The sequence below is a fragment of the Chlamydotis macqueenii genome, chromosome 11 (assembly GCF_036417535.1).
Source record: "Chlamydotis macqueenii isolate bChlMac1 chromosome 11, bChlMac1.mat, whole genome shotgun sequence".
NCBI classification, from domain to species: domain Eukaryota; kingdom Metazoa; phylum Chordata; class Aves; order Otidiformes; family Otididae; genus Chlamydotis; species Chlamydotis macqueenii.
In genome coordinates, this window is record NC_141566.1 from 6,151,702 (window position 1) to 6,170,300 (window position 18,599).

The 18,599-nt window shown below is 46.8% G+C and overlaps 1 protein-coding gene across 3 annotated transcripts in view; it reads right to left on the reverse strand.

The window, feature by feature from the left end:
* Positions 1-18,599, reverse strand: part of GRIA3 (glutamate ionotropic receptor AMPA type subunit 3) — a 150,306-nt gene that overhangs the window by 14,071 nt on the left and 117,636 nt on the right. For 2 of the 3 annotated variants that reach the window (XR_015259661.1, XM_086756145.1), the window contains exons 13-14: positions 7,305-7,552; positions 6,630-6,744 (exon numbers count right to left, since the gene is read on the reverse strand). Coding sequence is in view for 2 of the 3 variants with exons in the window: in XM_086756145.1 (XP_086612271.1) it covers positions 6,630-6,744; positions 7,305-7,552 (363 nt within the window). In the remaining variant the exon portion in view is untranslated. The remainder of the gene's footprint in view (positions 1-6,629; positions 6,745-7,304; positions 7,553-18,599) is intronic. The other variant, XM_086756144.1, reaches the window with a different exon arrangement.

Consider the following 18,599-nt stretch of genomic DNA (forward strand, 5'->3'; position numbering starts at 1 on the left):
AGAAGATTAAAACTTGGCGCCTGTATATCCACCAGCCACCTAAGGAACACACTGCATGCTGATGGCTGGGATAGCGCTCGGACGCATCGGCACAGCCATAAATCCCGTGGGAGGAGGACATTGTTTTTCCTCAATAGCAGAGGCAGGAGTGAGGGCATCAGTGACCCCTGCACAGGCACACCAGCTGCAATAGTTCTCCATAAGAGAACTTTGTTCTAGTCTTCATTACTGTTTTTCCATAAACTGTGTTCTTTTGGACAGTTCAAGGTTTCTTGCTATTTGGTATGCATTTTAAATTCAGGTGGTTTAACTGAAGGCAAACACAGATGCACGATGTCGTTGTGACACCTACACAGTGCATCCACCTGCACGGAGCCAGATGTGTTACCAGCTGCGACTGCAAGCTCCTCCGCTCTTTGCAGAGCTCGCATCCTCTGTCTGGCAGCAGCGACTGTCTCTAGAAAAGTGTATTTGTGTGTTCCATAAACACAGCTCAAACAAATTAAACTCTGTACTAACAGGATCATAACTTAATAGAAGTGCCAAGTGCTAATGCGATAATACCTGCCGATGGGATTAGGAAGCGCAAGCCGTAACAGGCCATCGTAGTTCACTTACAGCGGTGCCCGAGAGCTGAGGTACAGGTGTGGCAGGGGGTGGCAGGAAGAGTCACCGAACAGGGAGCAGAATAAGGGAGGGTGGGTGCTTAATGTCAGGCTCAAACCTACAACATCTGGAACAGCAATGTGGTTCTTTCCTGTCATTGCCTGGATCCCTTCTAACCTGGGTGGATATGAGCAAAAGACTCAACTTACCTTGTGTGCAGGCTATCCCCTCACCTTCTCTTTCTCTCGCCTTTAGACACATCCATTTTTCCCCCCGTCTTCTATGACTTATTTTCCTCTTGGGATGGCTTCTTCTGTGCCTCCTGCTCTCGGGCTCCTCGGCAAGCTGCAGGGAGGTGCTGCTCAGTCTACACAAGACATTCAAAGAACAGCTATGTCGCTTGTACAAAGCTAGAGGTGTCCGACCCGTGACTGCAGTGCTGGCCAGCGCAGAGCAATCCTCCAGAGCAGCACCAGAGCCTGCGTCCACACGAGCTCGATGCTGAAACATCAGAATTACTTTGAAGAAGAAGAAGAAAGGCATTTACTTTTCCCTTTGTACGTTAAGTGACAGCAGTTACCATGAAAGAGGGAACAGCCAAGCCCAGACCCCCTGGGAGACGTTCAGAGGAAGGGCCCTGCTCCTGCTGCCGGGAGCCACACCTCCAGCTGCTGGTTTTCCTTTTTCCTTTTCCAGTCCCAAGGAGCTCTGCTTTGCCTTTTCCCATCCTGATGCTTACAATGCAGGATAAATGACTCATGCAAGCAATTTATGGAAATTAACTGTTAAACACCACAGGTGTTCAAGAGTCACAAGTCTTTAAGATTTCTTGTGGCCATAAAGGCAAGACGTCGTGTCGCCACACGAGGCCCGGCTCTGCCGTGGTTAACGCTGCACAAACACATCTGCTTGCACGCTCAGGTCCAGCAGAGCCAGTCCCCACGATGTTAAAGGTGATACAAGCAAAACAAGATGGTTCCTAATTCTTAGATGCCAGCCCTGACTCCACCAGCTCCTTCCGAGCCTGGACAACCTGCTCATCCCAAATTCTCGTTCAGAGTCTCCTGGTTACGCTCCCTGGGAAATGCCCACCAACGACCTGCACAGCAGCGCAGGCATTTCTACAAACCAGAGCAGGCTCTCTGCCCTTCTTGGCAACACTCTGAGCAAGATGCTCCGATGAACTCCTAGAGCATTCTGACTTCATTATTGGCACAAAACATACACGGTATTATTTCCTAATATGCTGTAAAGTAATAGCTGTCAATTAAACAAATACTCTGATGTCTTCCTTTTGAAGTATTATTTTGCTTTGTCACTAATTTGCACAATACAATAATTCTGTAGTACCTTTCTAGCTCTGAGACTGAATTAGCTCTGTGCTGCTATCCCTGTCTCTGACGAGGCATTTAACCTTTTTCCAGCTCATAACCCAGGCCTATAGAATGAGTAGCAAGTAAATTCATGCTGATGAACATAATTTCAAATAAACTGCTCAAATAAATTGTGCGGCATCTTTTTAAGATAGCCATTTCCCCAGATGTTCTCTTTAAAGCACAACTCGTTTGGCCATGGTGCTCTGTAGAAGCCAGGTATCATCTAAAATAATGCATAACTGATTTCTTCTAAAAATACACCACTTAAAAAAATTATGCCGCAAATGCTAACGGCTGTGCTGAAAATGTATCAAAACGAAACAGCACAGAGAAATGGAGGAACAAATCCCATCTGCAAACGGCCACACTCACGGCTCGGAATGGCTTGGGAACGCGATGCTTTACGGAGCACGGCTCTGCGGGCAGAGCTCAATGAACACGCTGGAAAAGTGATCCTATGATTAAAAAGAAACAACTGAAAAATGAGGTAGTATTACATGGCGGCATTTCACAGATGTACTCCAAAAGAGATATCAGCCTAAAAAAGAATGTATTAAAGAAATTAAGTCAAACAATTAGCAGGGAATCTTGGCATGTGAAGTCAGCAAGGTGCTGCATTCAAACAATTTCCTTCTGTGTTGGTTGTCATTAAATGTTACCGTGAAGGAATAAGAATACAAGAAATGTCTCCACAGCAGAACTACAAAAACTTATCTTAGCAGAAAATTGTTCCTATGCAACTGAATAATTATTTTCACTTAAGTCACAGCCTGCTTCTGCCGGCTGCATCCCCTTTTGTCTACTTCTTGTTAAATTCCTATTCAGCCATCACTCAGCTCGGAGATGATAGGATTCTATAATAAACAAAATAATTAGTTTCCAAACTCGTAACACACTGTAACATATTTCCTGGAATATGGTTTTTTAATAACTGCTATTCTGCATTCTCTCATGATTGAGAACTCAGCTCACACGTATAAGAGAATCTGAAGAGGGTATAATTTTGTCATGAATCCAACGCGTGAAACTAAATCCACGCTCATTTAGGAGAGCGAAGTGAACAAATTTTGATGCACGTACCAGAATGTCTGCACCAGCCAAGCCAGCCCACACCTACTGACATGCATCACAGACAAATTACGTATGGATGAAGCATGTTCCCCTTTGGACTTCTTAAATAAGGACCGCTACCAAAATGGGGTAACTCCCTTCGCCAGCGCTGTGCCAAGACACTGCAGCGCAGACTGGCAGCCTCTGCTCCACACCAGCGCTGGCATATACTGGTACACTAAAAATGAGACATGTGTCAGCTGAGCTCTTTAAAACAATTAAAACAGCACAATCTCTTTAGTCTTAAATTAAAAGTGGACCCCTGGAAGATGGGATGCTCACAGCACTAACTGTACTGTCTGTGTAACAGAACAGATTAAAAAACTTGCAGAAAGGCAACTGAATACCTTTTTTCCTGCTGTAAGACTCAAAACCCTTGTGAAATTTCAAGTCACCTTTTAATTTTCCAACTGTGATGAAGATACGAGAACAAGAGGCGAGCTCACAACTCAGAATCATTCATCTCCAAGCACAGGCGAACGGCACGCTAACCTGCCGGGACGATGAGCATGGGAGGGCATTTTTTGGGTGACCGGGTCCTCTGCGGTACAATGATGGGCACTGGCACAAGCAGACAGGCTCCACACTTACCTCTGGCTTTCAGCGCAAGCTAGAATATCGGATCGCGCAGGGGAATGCAGCTTAAGAAAGCGGCACCGTCAGTCTGCAGCGGCTCACAGCTACACCCAGCTCCTTGGCTGTGGGTGGGAAGCGGCTGATTACAAACTCGGGGCGGCGATTTCCCAAGCCTGGGTCTCTACTGGTGAAGCTGAGAGGCGGTCTGTCAGCTCAGCCGGTAGAGAGAGCTGCCCCAAGTGAGCAATGGTCCCTGCGCCGCTCTGCGTGGTGGGGTGCAAGGTCCGCATCTCCACCTGCGGGACCTTCACCACCCTGTCCGCGAATTATTCCCCCAGCTACGACTCCCTTTAAAGGAAAAAAAAGAACAGTTTTGAAGCAACTCCTCTGAAACTCTCTACAAACACAGCTGTGTTCATATAAACAATTAACTGGGGAGATGGGATGAGGTGATGAGGGCAAATGGTGGGAGGATAGAGAGGCCAGCGGGACTGTCGGGGGTGCAGAGACTGGAGGGCAGCCCCGGGGCTCGCCTTCCCCGTGAGGGCAGCGGGGCTCCCGCGGGGCTGGAGCACAGCCTGAACCCAGCGCTGGTGGCTGATGATGGGGGCGTGCGCTGCCGGGAAGGCACCTGCCTGTCTGCTGCAACACCACGGCATCATGGCCTGCAGCATTCAGGGCCTACACAACGCTGCCACAGAAGAAAAGCCACTTCATAACAAAAAAAAGCCCTTTGATTTACAACATCTCTAGAAACAACAACTAACCCCTTCCCTGCCTCCCCTAGCTCAGTCTTCTGCAGGAGGTCTTCTCCGACCTACGTTCTCCTCCCTGGGGACTTCTGCTGAGCCATGCCCCTGAGAGCCGATGTCTGTAGCTCAAGCAAGCAGGCAGTCCCTCACCACAGCGCATTACACCAAACTGCAGAACGACAGCGCTTTGTGGCTTACGGATCAAAACAGCAAACCGCACGTTGTTGCCTTTGCTCCCCCTCCCTCTTCGCTGGAGACGTCCCCGTGGTATCGCAGCCCTGAACATCCGCGGACTGGGGCCACGGGCTCGCTAACGGATGGTATTGCTCCTTGGAAAAGGTCTCTCAGCACAAGCAAAACCAGAAGGATGGCCCTGCCCTAATTACGACCATTTTAAAAACCCTTTTCGGTTTCCTTAGGGCTGTAAGCATTAGTTGGCCGGGTTTAATTCAATGAACTCGCAGCAGTGAAGTTCATTGAAGCTGGTTTGTACAAAGAGTTTTCTTTCACGGAGGCAGCATTAGACAACGCGGTGCAGGATCCCAGGAGAATATTAAACATTTAATACACTGGCAAGTATAACATTAGATAAAAACGGTGTGTGAAGGATGAGCAGCAGAGCTAAAAAGCAGAAAAAAGCTTGCGCTTGTCTCTGGGCTGCTGCTGAGCACTGCGGACCTCCAGTTATCGAATAAACCTGGATTGGAGAGCTTTTCCTTCCAGTATTATGACACGGTGGCTTTTGCTAACATCAGAGATGAGTAGCTGCGCAGCATCCTACGTAGCCAACTGTAAGCAACTCTTAATAACAGGACGCAGGAGTAATTCGCAGTAATTGTCCGAAATGGCCGTTTAATGAAAATACTGTTGTTATTGATTTTGGACCAAAGCTGAAGCATTTTTATAACAGAGATTAGGAGTTAGAGAGATTAGGGGTAAAACCTACACCTGGTTTTACTACGTGTGGGAGACTGTCACCATGAAAATCAATCTCAGGACTTTTCAGTATAACCATGTCTTTTAAATTAATTTTTTGGTAACTCTGGTACCCAAGGTGACCAACAGTTCCCAGCCTACTCTAGCCAGAGCTTCTCCTCACCAGGTTAAAGACTGCAGAAACTGCCAATTTTACAGGGTAATGTTGGCAATATGAAAGCACACTAGATAACTTCTGCAATACATGGGCTCATTAAAGCATCTTGGAGAGCCCCGCTACTGGACAGGCTGTCAGAAGGACCGGGGGAAGCCTCAGCTTCACCACCGCTGTCACCGGTGCCAGGATTTTAACCCACATCTGTATCAAAAGCAGAGTGAGCACAGATGCAGTGTGCTCCTGCATAGGAGGGTGCAGAAGAGCGGTCAGCAGCGTACGAAAGGTGACACTTGAATATTCTAGGCAAAACTACCGAAACCTCTTTTCTTCAGATTAATTTCCAGTTTAGAGCATCAATACACTTCCCCGTTGCAAGCCACAAAATCTCATTTCAGCTTTGCCTACTGCAAGCTCTACCTCCTCACACATTACTGTTACTGCTATTATTGCACCATTAACGACTGACTGCCATCTTATGTCTCTGCTACGATCACTGCGTGACTCTTATCCCTTGACCCTACGCTGTGATCAGACGAGCAGCCACCCTTTCCTTCCCCGAGCTACAGGTCCACCGGGGCTCTGGTGGGACCAGTTCAGGCCAGCAAAACAGCGCGTGCTGGTACTGGTTTGCTTTACACCTGCCCAAGAGAGCGAAGGAGAAGGGAGCCCTCTCGCCTCCAGGTCTGTGCTGGCACAGCTGATTCTGGCACAAAAAATCCTCTCAAACACCACCCTGCATCACCTCTAAATCATGGAGAAGGACCGAAGCCTGGTCCTCAGGGGTTAGCGTGATGGTCAGATGAGATCACTGGTTTCTTTACAGTCACAAGCTCTGATTTGCTCTGCGTAGGTCCCACCAATGCTGGACTTCCCATCTGTTAGTTAAATAAGGTCTCCAAGCTTGACCAAGCCCGCTGATGATATTAAATAAGATCATTTCTTTGAAAGAGCTACTGGGCAAGCAAATGGCTTTTTTTTTTTTTCCCACCACAATTATTCAAATAGTTTTAATCTCTTTTTTTTCTTTTTTTTTTTTTTTTTTCTTGAGAAGTAAAATAACAGCCTTGCCGATTACTCTTTGCTAAGGTACCCGATTGTGGTGACATTGAGGCTGACCTTGGAGTCACCTCCCCCGCTGCCGCACTCTCCTTTGTCGTACCACCATTTGTTTTTCAATTTGTCCAAGAGGCCTTGCTCATTCAGTTTTAATACTGCCAGGTTAACAGCATTTCTTGAAACGATAAAACATAACTTGTAAGAAAAAAATGCACAACTGCTTAGGAAATCGTAACGTATAAAAAAAGGAGCACAAGAGGACAAATTGGCTAAAATTTCACAGAACGTGGAGCTATCAAAATGTCTGTACAGCAAATACAGGGTTAAATATTGGAAGGTGGCATGGAGGATAACATTTGCTCAAAACTGAAGTGTGCGGGATGGGGAAATCGTCTTTGAGAAAAAAAGTAACAAGAACACCACATCATGCAGTTAACATTCGTCACGTATGGCAGGTTAACTCGGCTTTTACCATTTAAATTGAAAAAGCCATTGAACTGTAAAATTAAAACAGCAACAAACAATCAGAAAGGACAACACGAAGAGAACACTAAAAAAATGGATGCATTAAATAAACGAAACCATAATTTACCGTCTTATTTAACTCCATGGAATATTGAAGATTTTAAACTTTAAAGTTACCTCAAAATCCACAAGAAAGAAAATGACAACACAATACATCAGGGTAGGTGGAATACTATAACAACATGGATATTGTTATATTATTCCACCCACCTTAATGCTGAGCCTTTGGGGGTTGCTACACCATAGCCCTTGGAATCCAAGTTGCCGCCGACTTTCATGGTGTCGCAGGGCTTGCGCTGCTCGATGTACTCGTTCATCGTCGACTCCAGCAAGAAGGCAAACTTCCCCTTCGACTTCCGCACCCTTGCCACCCCGTCCGCCGTCGTTTTGGTGAACACCGAGGGCTCGGCCGACTTCATGTACGACCACATTTTCTCGTAGACGGCTATTTTGGACCTCTGGGAGAGATGAGAGGAGGGAAATGAAGAGTCACATTGGCAAGGGCACAAGACTGAGCTCCTTGGGCTTAGTCGGCTCGGAGGTATAATTAACTCCCTATAACTGATCAAGGCTAATAAATAAAAAAGTCAAGATAGTTCAGAGAGAGTCACACTGTGCCATGAACAGTGACCAAACCCTAAAATGGTTGGGGAGTGGGAAACGTCTCTCAGACATTTTTTTTCTACTAATTGCCACATAATGGGCAGCCTGGCAGTCAGGATGAGGAACAACGCACACCCATCCCAGCGTCTGGGCTCCTGCTCTGCGGTGGGTCCATCCACCTGCACGCTGCTTGGCTACGGAGACGGAGGGAGGATGCTAAATCCTAGCTCATCCATCATGGCCAACAGATGCAGAAGAAGCCTCTCCTCTTCCCACAGATCCCCAGCACCGGTTTTTGTGCTAACTCGCAGCTCGGAAACACCGACATTTGCTCATTGCAAGCTCTCAGCGCGGCAGGAACCCACTTTTCCCGGCGGTGGTGGCAGGTCTATGATACAGGAGACCAGCACAGCTCTAGTGGATTCTACTAGCAACACTCGTACGAGGGATATAAATAGTAACTACAAAATCCTTTACGAATCAATAGGCAAACTTTCAAACTTCAGTTTCACATTTTCCTAAAAGATAGCAAACACAAATATTAGCAATAAGCCGAAAAAACTGCTGGTTAACGCTCACGTGTCATGTATATGTATTTTTCCTCCCGTTTTCCTTGTTTTGAGACTGAGCCAATCCTAACAGCCTCTAGCTTAGCACACAGGTTATGCAAACCTGGAAATGTTCAGAAATGTGTTACTTCCCCTCCTCCCTCTTCCCCGCCAGTAACATTTAAACCGCCCTCAGATCTCAAAGCTACCTCCAGACTCCGAAGCCTTCGTATCCTGGACTACCGGTTAAACTTTCCTGCTTGGTCAACAGAAGGCAGTGATGCCAACTGTACTTCTCTGAAGTGGAGAAACCCAGAGGATTTATATAAGGCTTTCGGTCCAAGCTGTGGGCATCTCGAATTTATGCCTCCCACTCCTTGCCAGTTTCCTGTCCACAGCTTTCCGTGCAGAATGGGAATGAGGTAGGCAGTAGCTAAATCTAGTTCAAATTTAAGAAACTTGTGGCAGAAGATTGTTAATGTCCATCAGCTTGATGATCGAGACACGTTTCCTCCTCACTCGGGACAATTTAATGCGTTTGGAATAACGTAATGCTTAACAACCAGCCTCCAAACATTTCGCACGGAGGAAACCCTGCCTCCATCGTTCTCCGGATCAAGACGCTCAGCTAGCATCGCTCCGACTGATGGAGAGGAGCACGGAGGGCAAGATTTTATTTTAATTATTCTTCCTGATGAGCTGAAAAACAAGGGAGAACGCAAACCAAGTAAAATCAGCCCAATTGACAATAGGAAATCAGAGAGACAACACCACAGCGTGGCTTCCTTAGGAGCTGGCTGGGTGGTGGGAGGGAAAAACAAGCGGGATTTCATCGGAGAGCATTTCCTGCCTAAGGATGGGCTGCACGGCTTCGTTGGTCCAGCACCAGGAGTGAAGAAGTGACGGGAGGAAGCAGGATATAAATGGTCCCCGAAACGGTCCTCACACAGGTTAAAGACGGAATTGGGGGATTTGCCTGGCTTCCCACTGCAGTAAGAAACACTGCGTGACCCGAGATGAGGACAGTGGCCTGAAGGCACAGGGGCGAGGGTGGCTTCTGGCCAAGCCCAGCTTCTGGTGTGGAGCAATGCTCGCCGCCCTGCGCCAGCATGGCACCACCTCTGCCGGATGGGTTTGGACAGGGGCAGCTCCGAGCCCCAGCCGACGGCTGGACCATGGGTCCCGCCCAAGGAGAGACATCGCCCTGGGGCTCTCGGTTGGGCACCCATGGGCCGGCAGCTACAACACACTGCCAACTGCTGAATCACCCATTCCCAAGCACACTGACCTGGGTCTCCCGCTCTTCCAATGCCCCGTGATGCACGCGGGCATTTTCACACCTCCTTCCCTGCCAGCAGCCGCCCAGGGCGCAGCACCTCTCCCAGGCACCCACTGGAGGGGCTGCAGGGACCCCAGAGGTACCGGGAGGTGGCGGCTGTCACCGTCTCTGCGGCCGCCACGGCCCTCGTGCCCTGCGGGCAGCAGGCAGAGCAGGCCACGGCCCAAGGCACGGCACTGCCGCGGCCGAGCTGCCTGCTCCTCTTGTGCAGCTCCCGCCTGCAGAACGGACACCGAAACAGCACGGAGACTGCGTGAGTAACAGCAGTTCCAGTGTGTCCTAGTTTCAAGGTGCTTGACCTTACAACCTTTGTCTTCTTTAACATTACAAACGCACCTGCCCATTTGTATTTGCAAATGGGCATCTAAGGGAGAAAAGCAAGGTAAAAATTACAGCTTTACTGCTTCTCTTCCTATCCCTCAGCAAGCTAAAGTGGTTACCCTTCAAAAATCGTGCACACTATCTGTGCTTTGCTTGCTTTCCTCTGCAGACTGCACAGAGGATAAACCAGAATTTCTCATCCTTTTCATCTTCTAACTCACACCGGAGTATCTGTCGGTACCAAGTTCTTTCATACTCTTTCCAGCTGGCCTGACTACCTGAAAGCAACTGCCAACACATCTGTGCGTTGTGAAGAACAACAGTTATCTGATGAGCGCCAACAACACGCTCAAGGCAAATGGTCTAAACAAAGCACGTTCCCTGCTCCAAGGGCAAAGGGTGAATATCATCATTCATGCTTCAAAAAGCCAAATTCCACGACTCAAAACCAGATAGCTTTTCAAGTTTAATAAACAGAATCACAGAGTCACAGACTGGTTAGGGTTGGGAGGGACCTGTAAAGACCATCCAGTCCAACCCCCCTGCCAGGAGCAGGGACATCTCCAACCAGATCAGGTTGCTCAGAGCCCCGTTCAACCTGGCCTTGAACGTTTCCAGGGATGGGGCATCCACCACCTCTCTGGGCAACCTGGGCCAGTGTGCCACCACCCTCACTGTTAGAAATGTTTTTCCTAATATCTAATCTGAATCTGCCTCCCTCTATTTTAAAATCATTACCCCTTGTCCTGTCATAACAGGCCCTGCTGAATTGTTTTTCCCCATCTTTCTTGTAGGCCCCCTTGAGGTACTGGAAGGCCGCTCTAAGGTCTCCCCGGAGCCTCCTCTTCTCCAGGCTGGACAGCCTAAGCTTTATAGTTTGCTCTCAGTACATTTCTATATGATCACTGCCCACCTCTTCTTCTGCCAAGTGGGATTTTCATCTCGTTATTACCAAATTAACTAAATGAGTATAGCAGTCGGATCTAGCAGAAGTAGATAAAAAAAAGCAGGGACCAGGGAGGTGACGGGCTCTGGTCACAGCGTCCTGCTCAGCTAGCATTGCTCTTTGCGGCAATTACCCTAAATTTGTAACAAGGCCAAAATAATGACTCAGGAGGAGGCTTCTCAGAGAAAGGGACAGTGTCACCAGAGCAGCTTTTTCCAATTTTTCAATTTCCTCAAAAAAAACCCCAACAAACCAACCCAGAAGGCCCTGAAAGACTTTCAGAAAAGGAAAATTTCTTTCCTTTCTAACTATAAAGCTGCAAATCCTGTGCTGAAAGAACATTTTCACGCGTCTGTCCTCCTCTGCAGACGTTCACACCGCCCCTGCCAGCCCCCCCGTCCCCCCAGGAGTCTGACACCCGCGAGAGGGGGCAGACTGCAGGAACAACCGAAGAGAAAGGGTTTACACTCCAAAATAAGGTAAGGTCTGACAGATCCGCACTGTTGCTAGAGTTCAGCGGCAGTAAAACATTTCCCCTCTCATTAAAGTGTTACTTTTAAAGAGATGTTTAAAAAAAAAGCTTAAAAGCAAAGATTTAAACCAATTCAAAGCCTGTAACTGCAGTAACTCCCTGTGCTCTGCAACTCCTATTTCATTTCTTTGATATTGCTCTCAAGAAGTCCGTTACACACATTTCCTCCGGATTTCAAGGGGATATTATTATCATTTTTTTTCTTAAAAGCAACATTTTCAGTGTTTCATCTAGGCCCTGGGACACATTAAAGCATCTTTTCATTATCGCAGCCCTACTGCAGATACAAATGGAGCTGGCCTTTGCTTTGTCAACAGCGCTGGTTTTTTTATTTATTTGGAGATGTTTATGCAGGAGTATGAGCCACACACCCCTCAGCACAAGGATGTGGGCAGGTCCCTTCCTTGCGCTGAGGAATCGCTTCGTTTGGCCCATTATGAACCTGTATATAAACACACATTGCTTCTGGGCAGCAATGAGTTAATTTTAAAAGACGGTGGCAATTCACTCAGCCCACAATTTTAACACCGTCTCTCGTTCTAATTCTCTGAGTTTTGATGTGTGGTTGGCTACGGTACCGAAATGAAAAACCAGCCAAGCCCACAGCGTGCCACGTTGCAAAACCCAGCGCATCCTGGACGATTCCTTGACTTTGGTTAAATTTAGCTCTAAAATATCTTCCTGACCGAAGCCTTCTCCCATTGACCGAATTACCTTTCCCCCTCCGCAGACATCTGTCTCATGCTTCCGCTAAAAGTGACATTGCATCACCTCCTTCCACTACTGAGCAGTGGTGAAGCTATTATGTTTGAAAGAAACAGAAATTTTTCCGCTGCAGTTAAGGTGTGTCGCAGGGATGCCCTTTCCTCGTTTCAGAACCTTTAAAGCCCTCCCTGTCACCTCCTCCGTGACCTGCAGGTCTTCTTCAAAATGCCCGCCTCATGCGCCCTGTTGGGATATTTTATTAAAATGATCAGAACGGTCCCTTGTTTCTTATGACAGGCATCAGGGAATTACTTCCCAGCAGTCAAGCTCAATGTGTTCTCTTACAGCTGATTCTTGTTGATCACCCAGTCATGAGCCAAACTCACCCAAATCAATTTTACTTTTAAAATTATTTTATATATTCTCCCTTTTTTACGCTATATGTTTAAAATTTTAGATTATACTGATGTTATTTTTTTTTTACCTTTGTCTTCAAAACTAAGAGTGGTAAACAAGAATTAAAAAAAAAGGCGGGGAGGAGAACAAGAAAAGACCCTCCCAGTAATCCAGGAGCTGGGCTATGAGGAAGAACAGGAGAACGTGTTCTCATGTTCAGGGCAGTATCAGTGTCAGAAGTGGAACAGGCGTACTGGAGAGGCAGAAAACCCAGAAGGAAGCCAGCTACAGCTGCCCAGTACCCAGAATACACGGAAATGCAGTAAATCCAACCGGGAAGGCGCAGCAAACGGGAGTGTGGGAAGTGCAAAGCGGACGGAGCATCCTGAACACGGCACGCACCCAAAGGCAGGCAGAGACATCGACAAAGGGTCTAAAGCAGCAGGGTTAACACACTCCTCTGCTACAGCAGCCCTACGACCGCTTCACAGCTCTGTAACAAGGGAAATTTATAGCCCTAAGTCAGACAGATGTGGCTGCTGCAAAACACAAAGGTCTGTACTAGAACGGTGCAGGTATTTAATCTGAATAATCCATGCTGCCTTTCTAAAGATGCACGCCTCACTGATATGAACTCAGGTAGTTAAGTGTGCACCTCAGCTTCATTATCATCACTCATTGCTTTTTGTTCCACGTCTGCAATTAGCTCTTCTACAGCAGCTAATGAACCCAGCAGCTTATGAACCATTAAAAAGCAAGTTACTAAACAGGAGCGACAAAACGCCGTAAGTCCGCCTTGGAACCACCGCTGCCGCCTGGCTTGGGGGTCACTTTGAGTTTTAGGCAGTTGCTTTCTGGGACTTTCAGCATGGCAAACTGCCACAGAGCAGCTACCACTGTCTTGGTCTTTTGGAAAATGGTTTGATTTGACACCTCTCCACTCCCCGCAAGCCTGACGTCAAGTTGCCCCTGCCACAGCTGCGTCTGGTGGGAGCCCCCCAGCCCAATGCCAGCGCCAGAGCACGTGGAGGTTGGCCTAATGACGCTTCATTAATAATAAGAACATGATAAATATTATTAATAAGGTCCCTCTGCCTGAGATGTCCAAGCTTTTTACTGAGAAGGAAAAAATAGGTCTCACGAAGGCCAGAGGGCACCATTAGCCCCCTTTCCCAAGTGCAGACATGGAAGCAGAGATGTCATTTACTGAAGGTCATGGGGCAACGTCTAACAGATCAATGACACAGCTTTCAGCCACAGATAACTTGTGATGCCAGCAATTTACTTACCTATATGGACAGAAAAATCAATCCAATCATTACATGAACCTCTTGTTTTTATTACATTCTCGGCAGAAGAAAGTAGGTCAGATGCCATAAGCATGCACAGGGCATTTCTCTTTTAGCAAGGCCAACCTCCAAATCTACCAAACTCTGCCCACAGTTCAGGAATTTGTGGGGTGCCAGAGATAAGCACAGTTCAAGCATGCCTATGTAAACCAGTCTGTATATTTGTAGGAATACACAAATCTGTGATAACTTACACATAAATGTAAAAGAAAGGGTGAACCGGTGGATCGTAGCACTTCACAGTCAAGTCTGTGATGAGAGACGTTGTCATAATGGTTTGTTGTTCAAATTAATGATGTTATAACTTCTGCTTTAGAAATTGTATTTTCCTTTCCCAATTGGGGCAAACGAAGCCCAGTGAGCTGAAGGATCAGGCCCACACACCCTGGGGCTGCCTGCTTTCCTCCAGGATCCCCCAAGTCAAGACTCACAGAACCCCTGTTACGGGGGTTGTGAGGACAGTTCACGACTTTCGGAAGCAGCCCTCTGAACCCGCCAGCAGTGCTTCTCTGCTGTTTGGAGCAGGGATGGGGTCCAGCGGGGAGCTTGTGGAGGGGTGGTGGTGGGGAAGAAGGGAAGAAGCTTCCCACCATGGGCAGCTGGGGAAGCAGCCTGCAAAAAACCCTCCAGGCTTCAGGAACACTATAGTTTTTCCACACCTGACAGACACAGTGGCCTAATTATAAAAGAAACTTTATCTTATAAAAATAATACAGTATTGTAAGAGTTTTCCTGTGGATCACGGTCATCTCAACAATGCGAGCTCTGGCAGCAGGCAAGTGATGTGCTGTAGCCGCTTCAAGAGAGATCTTTTCTGGAGCGAGCTCTGCTCATACCAACAAACCAGAAAAAAGTCACTCTGGCTGCGACCAGACATCGTGACATGTCCCTAACAGTCTGAGTAGCAGAATGTAAATCAGGATTTTAAGACATCCTTTCCTGGTGCAACACTGAACTGCAGACTACGCCTATATTCATCTCCTCACTTCATTGCTGCCATCCACTCTTCCCCGCTGCAATACTGATCGGGAAATTAAACTGAAAGCCTTTACCAAAAGACAAGCTGTCTTCGTAAATCCTCTCGTGATTCATGGCCAGAGCCCGCGCTCGGGGAGCGCTCACCCCGAGGAAGCATGCGGGGAGACGACACGGGCTGGGTGGCACCGGGGGGGGACCAGCACGCCCACAGAGAGGGATGGCGTCAGCCTTCAGGCTAAGGGGCATCTTTCCAGCAGTGACACATTTAGCACAGCAGTCTTGCCTGGGCAACGGAGCAGCACACCGGCCCTGCTCTGCATTTGGCCCGTAATAAATTAACAGAGAACGGCGTTTCCAGCAGACGATCTGAACACTGTCAGGTCTAATGAGTTTCCAGCTCCAGATAGAACAGGCCAATGTAGAGGCAATGATGGAGAAATCCCAGTGGACTGCAAGAGAAGAATGTTTCATATTCACATCATTAGAGTTTCTAAACCTTCATATATTTCCTAATTACACAAAAGTAACAGTAGCAGCGCTGTGAGTAACTTATCAGCACCCATGTATTTTAAATGAATCCCTAACAAGCATGTATTAATGTGACACAGTGGCATTATGTAAAGCAGGAGACTTGAAAAACCAGAGTCTTTGCTGTCTTGAGCAATGTCATTATCATCATCATAGAGCTGCTCTCCAAAAAGCGGAGCGTTCTAACAGCAAGTGATTTTTTTCCCTGAGGCGCTCTCTGCTTTGCCTCTGTGGTGCGGACGCGGCCATGGTGTTAACCCACTGCCAGCTGCCATGCCAGGCTTCACCGCGGGCTGCGTCCACTGCTCACCTCTGCAGCGCAGCCAGCAACCCTCTTCTCAGGGAGATCGGCTTCCGAGCCGGATGGAGACACAGGTGAGTGGGAAAGCCTAAACCACAGACACAAGTAGAGCTGACAGACAAATGCCATCTGTTATTGAAGATAAAGGTGAGATTCATTCAAATATTTGTTATTAAGTGTTGAATCCTGGCTTGTCTGCTGAAATTGGTAAAACGGTTCAGCCACCTTAAACCCCAGTTCTATCCAAACGTTTCTTTTCCCAGGAGTGGATGATGGATGAGCTGTTAATTTTAGTTTCCATAAGGATACATTTTCCTCTCCAATCTATAGGCTTAAAGACATTAGATCACTTCATGGGAAACCATTTCTTTTGTAATTATGTCACATTTGATTTCCTGCTGTCCTTAAAACTGCCTGTGAGCCACGTGGCAGAAAGGAGGTTGAACAGATTAAGAGAAAAAAGCCCCCACAAGTAGACCATCTATCACTCATGCAGCAGAGAGGCTGCGATCTCACACACATACCCTCACCTATACAAAAAACAGGGAATAGAGAAGGAATATATGGGTGAATAAGTTTTTCACACTTTTCTGTGCTGAAAAACAGTTAAACCACAGTAATTTTTCTGATTAATCACTGTCACATTGCCTATGAAAGATCTATACAGCTCGTATTTGAAGGTATCGCTGTTCTGTGATGTTCTAGTCTTTAAAGTCTGTAAATACAAGCACACCTTAATATTTTTGCCAGGCATTTGTTGCGATGACTGTGTTGTTTTGCTTGATGCTGAGAACACAGAAAGCTTAAAACTGCTAAACATAGTTTCATCCAAAGGCAAGAGCAAAGCATTTGTATAAATGCCGAGCTAGAAACAAGTCCTTCATCTTCACTAGCAAAACAAATTTTGAAATTAAAAATCAAAGAGTTTAACTACAGATGAAACCCTTAGCGCTGCGTGCACAGAGTTCGCTATGGTGTTTCTAATAGGCTCTGATGACGATCTCAATATTGTTTGATTGCACAGAATCACACAGCAGCTACTGGTTCATAACTCAAGGCTCTTGCTTACCTAAACCGCTTGCTGGCAGAATTTATTTCCCTTACCTCTTGTCTTCAGAGAGCGTTATCATCAGAGGAAAGCAATGAGCTCTTTATCTTATAACTGGCTGTAATACGCCAGTGCTTCAGAACGCGTTAGGGTCGTTATTTCTCCCTCTCTCCCTAATGAGTCCGGGCTGGCGCTGTGCTCCTGCCTGGCTGCTCGTCTGTGGGATCAGCATCATCTGCCACAGCCTGCCCAAACCGAGGGACTGGGGTGGCATCCAGCCGCAGTTGGCTCTCTGGAGCTGGGAGGGACCCGCCAGCGCCACTGGTGTCACTGCAGCCTCATTTTGGGGCTTTCATTTGTTTTTTCACTGTTTTTTTTTTTTTCAGATAAATGTTTATTTTCTACTTTGGCACTAATCTGTCTGGTGGTTTCTTCTTTCCTTTTCTAAAACAATTTTCTGTATCTGCTTCAGTTTTAACAGCTTAACAAGCTGTACTTAAAGTTCTTCTCAAGAGGGACCTCACCAGTTCCATTACCGTATTTCCATGCCTTTTCTGGGACCTGTTTCCATGTCCAATCACCTTTCCTCAGCATGGGCAACCAGAGCTGCACACAGAAACACAGAGCCTCTTGCCAGGGCATCACGTGCTTTCTATCTGCTCTTGCTGAACTACTCACACTTGATGAAACCAGGAAAAGAGAAAAAGCGGGACCATCTTAGGGGCCATCCTTAACTTGACTTCTTGTGTCCTAAAAATTGTAGTTTTATATCATATTTTACGTATAGATGAAGTCCAGAAAGGCCACACATCTGAAACTGGCTTGGAAAGAACCACTTTTTGAGGATGAAGGGGAATTTCAAGTGCTGAACATGCCACAAAGGCATAAAGGAACAGTATTGCCTTCTCACAAAACATTAATTAAGAGCAAAATATTACTGAAGTGTCTGGGCAGGCTATCCAAGTGCAACGAGAAGTGAAGCCTTCATGCCGGAGGCACGAGGAAAGCATGTGTGGACTCCTTGGTGTCCTCAAGTCAACTATCGCTCCCACGCATCCTGAAGTAATGGAGACTCTAGCCTTAGCTGTGAATTTCATACCATGCTGCAAAAAATTCCTAAAAATAATATCTGAAGTATCTAAGCTGTGCTTGAAGGCTGACAGCCTGTTTGACTTCTCCAGGCACTGAGCCTGAAGTCTATCGGCAGCAGAAGCACTGTCGGTGTCAAACTCTCTATCCAATACTCAAGAACATCAGTGCCAGGTAGAAGTAACCAACTGTAAGAGGAGGAATCATCCTGTCCAAGGGATCTTTAGTCTTTCTACTGAAACTGCTAACAGGCCTGGCAATTAATGACATTTACAGGACAAAAAATTAGGAACTGACTTCAGAGCAGCAAGTCATTTCACCTGAGGCACGGAGGAGCCAATGGATCGTGGAGTCGTTTCATCAGGGACATCCTTGAAACTATTGCTGAGAAAAAGACAAAGTTCTACAATAAAATACTGGTCCTTTGAGGCCTCCTTTTCCCTTCATTTTAGTTAACGGTGATTAACTACACCGGCAATGGTGTGATATGAGCTGCCTTCAGTTTCTCACAAAAGGGAGAAGGACTTAATGCAAGATCTTGCTATGTGTTACCTGCCTAAAATATTTCAACCTGTAAAGCCTCGTCACATCAGACCAGTTCTGAGGACACTTTTTGAAATTTCAGGTTTTCAGTAAGGCCTACTAACGGGTCAGCTGTGTTTGTCAACGATCAAACACACACTTTGCAAGTTATTTTACAGCAGCCTCAACACAAATGTCTGCTATCAATTAAAAGAAACCACCATAAATTCAAGAGCAATTTAGATTTCCAAATGTCTAGAAACATGTTCTGCTTCTACTGAAGTTTAAATACAATCAAGT